At 48.0% G+C, this 4,642-nt stretch overlaps 1 protein-coding gene across 1 annotated transcript in view; it reads left to right on the forward strand.

The window, feature by feature from the left end:
• The first annotated feature begins 218 nt into the window (after positions 1 to 218).
• The window catches only part of NFKB2 (nuclear factor of kappa light polypeptide gene enhancer in B-cells 2 (p49/p100)), a 42,649-nt gene continuing 38,225 nt past the window's right edge, over positions 219 to 4,642 (forward strand). Inside the window, exon 1 of the mRNA XM_015412193.1 lies at positions 219 to 312. Coding sequence (XP_015267679.1) covers positions 219 to 312 — 94 coding nt within the window. The remainder of the gene's footprint in view (positions 313 to 4,642) is intronic.

Genomic DNA, 4,642 nt, shown 5'->3' on the forward strand with positions numbered 1-4,642 from the left:
GGTGGAAATGGGTAACAGCCTCTCTGACAGCCGTGTGAAATTTGGTCTCTGACTTTGGCATCTGGCGTCTTCGGCCTTGGGCTTTGATGCCACAGCCCTGATCAACAACCGGCGTCTCAAGACGTCTCCCCAGATCCTTCAGCATCAGAGCTCTGCAGCTCTTTGGTTCTACAGCACAGTGGGGAGGAGGACCCTTTGCAGTCCCAGCGGGTGGCTTGATGCAGGAGCTGCCTGGAGGAAATGAAACAGCTGGTGCTGCTGCTGCTGCGTCCAAGAGGGGCCAGTCTTCTCCTGTCTTTGGTGCTGGCAACCGTTGGTGCCTGCAAAGACCCCATCAGGGATTGTCCTCCTGGCTTTCTTTTTTCACCTCCAAAGAACTTAAAGCACTTTCAAAACTGTAAGAAATTCAGGATACCCACGGGTAACTCCCTTGTTTTTATTCCCAGAATATTGGAAAGGTTGTCTTAGGAAGTACAAAGAGTGCCTTTTCCCACAGCCAAGGAAGCCTTTTGTGTGAAGCAATACAAGGTCCTCAGTCACCTCATGCGTTTCTCCATTCTGAAGTGCATTTAACGTGCTTGGCAGGAGTTGGCTGAGATAGTTTCTGAAGTCTGTGCCTTTCATTCTTGTGCGTTGACTGTTTCTGTGCCTTCCTTGAATATTCAATCATGCCTGAATATTCAAGGTATTTTCTCCGCATACATTTTAAAGATACACAACGTGGAAACTGTGAAGGAGCAGCCAAAGATGCGCATAGCCTTTGAAACACACGGTAGTCAAACTTCCGAGAAGCTGGTTTGGCAGAATGGCAGTTGGATGCACCATACCAAGGGTCAGTTGTGTCACAACAATGGTGTGGTGTTGCTGCTCAAATCACCATATTGGTGGCCAAAAGGGAGTCGTGGGGGCCAGTGGCACCCCACTGCCCCAGTCACGGAAGAACCACACCTGCCTCATTGGTGCTGATAAAGGCAAAGTGTGTGTGCGCAGTTTTCTCTGTACGTCCGTGCACTTGTGTTAAGAACGTAAGAGAAGCCAGTGTTGGATCAGGCCAGTGGCCCATCCAGTCCAACACTCTGTCACACAGTGGCCAAAAGTACCAGGTGCCACCAGGAGGTCCAGCAGTGGGGCCGGGACACCAGGAGCCCTCCCACAGTTGTCGAATGAGTAGGGGTACATAGAGATTCAAGTGGCCATTGCTTTCTTACAGCACTGGCCAGTACTAGGCAGTACAAGTGGGAGGCCCGTGAGACTCGAGGGGAGGGGGAGAATCCCGTCTCTCCCCCCATCATGACTCCAGGCCCCCACCACCCACCTGCAGCAACAGGGGAGGCCAGCCCCAGAGGGTCTCCTGGAGCCCTCCGCTGTGGCAGCCAGGCACGGAGAGGCTCCCAGAGTGCCGCCGCCAACTCAACTGCTGTGCATTGTCTGTGCACCCACAGACAGCACATTTAAAAAAAATATTGGGGGGGAATTTAAATCCCCAGTGTACTTTTTTTTTGGGGGGGGGATTTTTCTGCAAACCTGGGGAGTACTCCCAAGTTTGCAGAAAAATATGTTTAGGATTAGCACGGCCCCATTCTGTGAATTTAAGTAGTTGCCGATGGGGGCCACAAGTCGCTATTAGATATATAGATTCCAAGACAGTAGTTCCTCATGTCTTTAATTGTTCCAGGGGCCTTTCCAGATCAATCTCCCCCCCCCCCCATTAGTTTGACATTCATGCCAGCCTTGTGCCTGTAGAATGGTCTCTCGTGCCCGCTGCTGCAAAGTCAGAGAAGGTGCTTGGCGTAGCTCATGGAAGTGCATACTGTCCAAAGCAATACAGAAGGAACAAAGTGGGGGAAGCTGTCAGAATGGCATTGCTTTGGAATGAGAAGCAGGCTTGGTTGGTGTCCTAAGCGGTCACGAAACAGTGGTGGTGGTGGTGGTGGGGAATTATGTCCCTTATCAGCAGCCACATTCCACAGGGTGCTCATATGATTTCAGGCTGCAGGCTAGGCAAGGTGGAGATGGAGAACTGCCTTTGCCAAGAAGCACTGAAATTAGTTCTGGGGAAATGTGGTGTTGCCACAATGGCTGCGACGCCATAAAGAAAACATCTGGATCACGCATAACAACACAGCAGCAGCTGCACAATTATTTTTTCATCCTATATCCTCTGAAAAGATCCTCCAGTGATCCTTTACAGAATCTTTAGGTAAATATAAGAACCCCCCCTCCCCGTCTGTTGCTTCATGTGTCCAGCTGAGTGGATTTTGCTCATGGCTTGAGTGTAATTGACTTGAATATTTTATATATAAAATATATAAAATGAATATACAATAATGAAAACATCTTTGTGGTGTGTTTTGTGCATCTGTCCTATCCCTGGGTCCTTTGGGGACCACCACTGGCCATCTCAGAGAAGCGGGGAAAATCCCAGATATGCAGATGTTACCCTGTTAAATCTCCCCACCCCAAATCCTGGTTCACTTCTCTGGGAGAGGTAGGTGGTGGATCCCAGGGCTTAATTTGTGACAGGACTTTGCCCTGGGATTTGTTTTCAGTTCAGGGGCTCCTCAGTAGTAACGAAGACCCTGGGGACTGAAAGCGTTGGCCACGGCACTGGGGCATGAGACAGCCAGGGGGAGAACCTCCCTCTCCCCACCCCGTCTAGACGCAACACGTCCACACACACACCACACACACACACACCCTGCCCAGGAGCAGAAGTCCTTTGGGGCAGAGGACTCCAGACTGCGGCCTGCTGACAGAGTTTCTTTCCCTCAGTTAACGCTCAGGGTGGACTCCCACAGGGAAACTGACCACCCACCGGCACATTAGAAAAACCTTCAAAGATGTCTCTAAAACAGCAACTAGCTGCAACCTGTGGGGCAGCAATCGGAAGACAGAAAGGCAAATGTATCAAACTCAGGAATCAGGAGTAACATAAAAGGTAAAACCAATCGCTTCAGTTTAAAAATGCTGAAAACGTTCTGAATTTTTAAAAAAATTTATAATTTCCCAACATACACAGCCTTTAGCAGTTTTACATTTATATTTCCGTGAGTCACTTTTTTACATCGTATTCAACCATATATAGTGTTTTCCCCATCTCTTTTCATATACCTCCTGGTCTTTCCCTTGTAATATCAGGCTTAACCTATCCATTTCAGGCAACCTTAACAGTTTTTCTATCAGTTCCTCTTTTGAGGGTTTTATATCTGATTTCCAGCATTTTGCTGATATTATTCTAGCCGCTGTAAAAATATATGTTATTATATGTATATTTTCCTTATTACATTGTTCTGGAAACATATTTAATAAACATACTTCTGGTATAAACGGAATTTCAAATGCTGTTATTTCTTTCACAATTTTAAATATTTTACCCCAATACTTTTGTACTTTTTCACATCTCCACCATATATGTAGATATGTGCCAACATTTTTTTTACACTTCCAACAATTTCTATTTCCATCTATCTGGTGTCCAGTGCCCCCTGTGAAACATTTTAAATGTTTTCTTTATATGGTATGGCTCTCATCATTTTAGCTGACTTCCACATCTTAGACCACTGGTCTATGTCGAAACTATGCTCTTAACTCTTTCATCCATGCTATCATGGTTGTTTTAATAGTTTCATCTTGTAAATAATTGTTTAATAAAAAATTATATAGTTTTTGTCTTAGTTTATCATTTGAGGAGAGCCATATCTTACCCAGTTCGTTGTTGGTGGTGTAAAATCCTATTTTCTTGCCCTTATTGAGTCTTGTCTTCAATTGTATATTTTCCCACCAAAGTAAGCTTAAGATTCTGCAGGGCCAGTTCTTCTTGTGTTTTTAAGTTATCCTTCCTGTCTAAAAGTCTCTCCTATGTCATTCTCTTATTTTTATTGTACAGAGTCGGTTTTATTAAGGCCCCTAAAGGTGATACCCATTTAGGGGCTTTATCGCAGAAATGACTTCTTATTTCTTTCCATGTTTTCATCATCAGTGCGTGCCTCTTGTTGTATGTATGTTGAGTGAAGGTCGTGATTCCCCCCCCTCCCCAAACCCGCCTCTCCTCATGCTCCAACACACCCCCCCCCCCAAAATATGTCTGGGTTTTTTTTTTATTTTGTTATGTAGTGGGTTGCTGCATGGATGGACAAGACGTGGTGCATAGCACGCTTTATTAGGCACACAACAAGACATGTGGATAAACGGCTGGCAGGCCAACTATATACACCCCTGGGGACACCCCCTGGTCACCATTGGTGGGTTTGAATCTCCCGCCATGGCTCCCATTGGTTCCCCCCAGTGTAGGGACTAGAATCCTAGTCCCCATTGTCTTCCAGGCCTGAAGCTCAGGTATGTGCGCTGACCTCCGGTGGTGGTCAGCAGACACAACAATTTCCCAACCTGGAGCGGGCCCAGCCGCCCCTGTGGAGGCGGCAGGGGGAGAGGAGGACTCAGGGCAGCCGCCTGGAGCCTGGGGGGCGGGGCCTGCCGCCCCTGTTTCGCGGGGGGAACCTCCGGTGGTGGTCAGCAGACACAACAATTTCCCAACCTGGAGCGGGCCCAGCCGCCCCTGTGGAGGCGGCAGGGGGAGAGGAGGACTCAGGGCAGCCGCCTGGAGCCTGGGGGGCGGGGCCTGCCGCCCCTGTTTCGCGGGGGG

Source organism: Gekko japonicus, unplaced genomic scaffold, assembly GCF_001447785.1.
Source record: "Gekko japonicus isolate JY-2015 unplaced genomic scaffold, Gekko_japonicus_V1.1 scaffold2413, whole genome shotgun sequence".
Taxonomy (NCBI): domain Eukaryota; kingdom Metazoa; phylum Chordata; class Lepidosauria; order Squamata; family Gekkonidae; genus Gekko; species Gekko japonicus.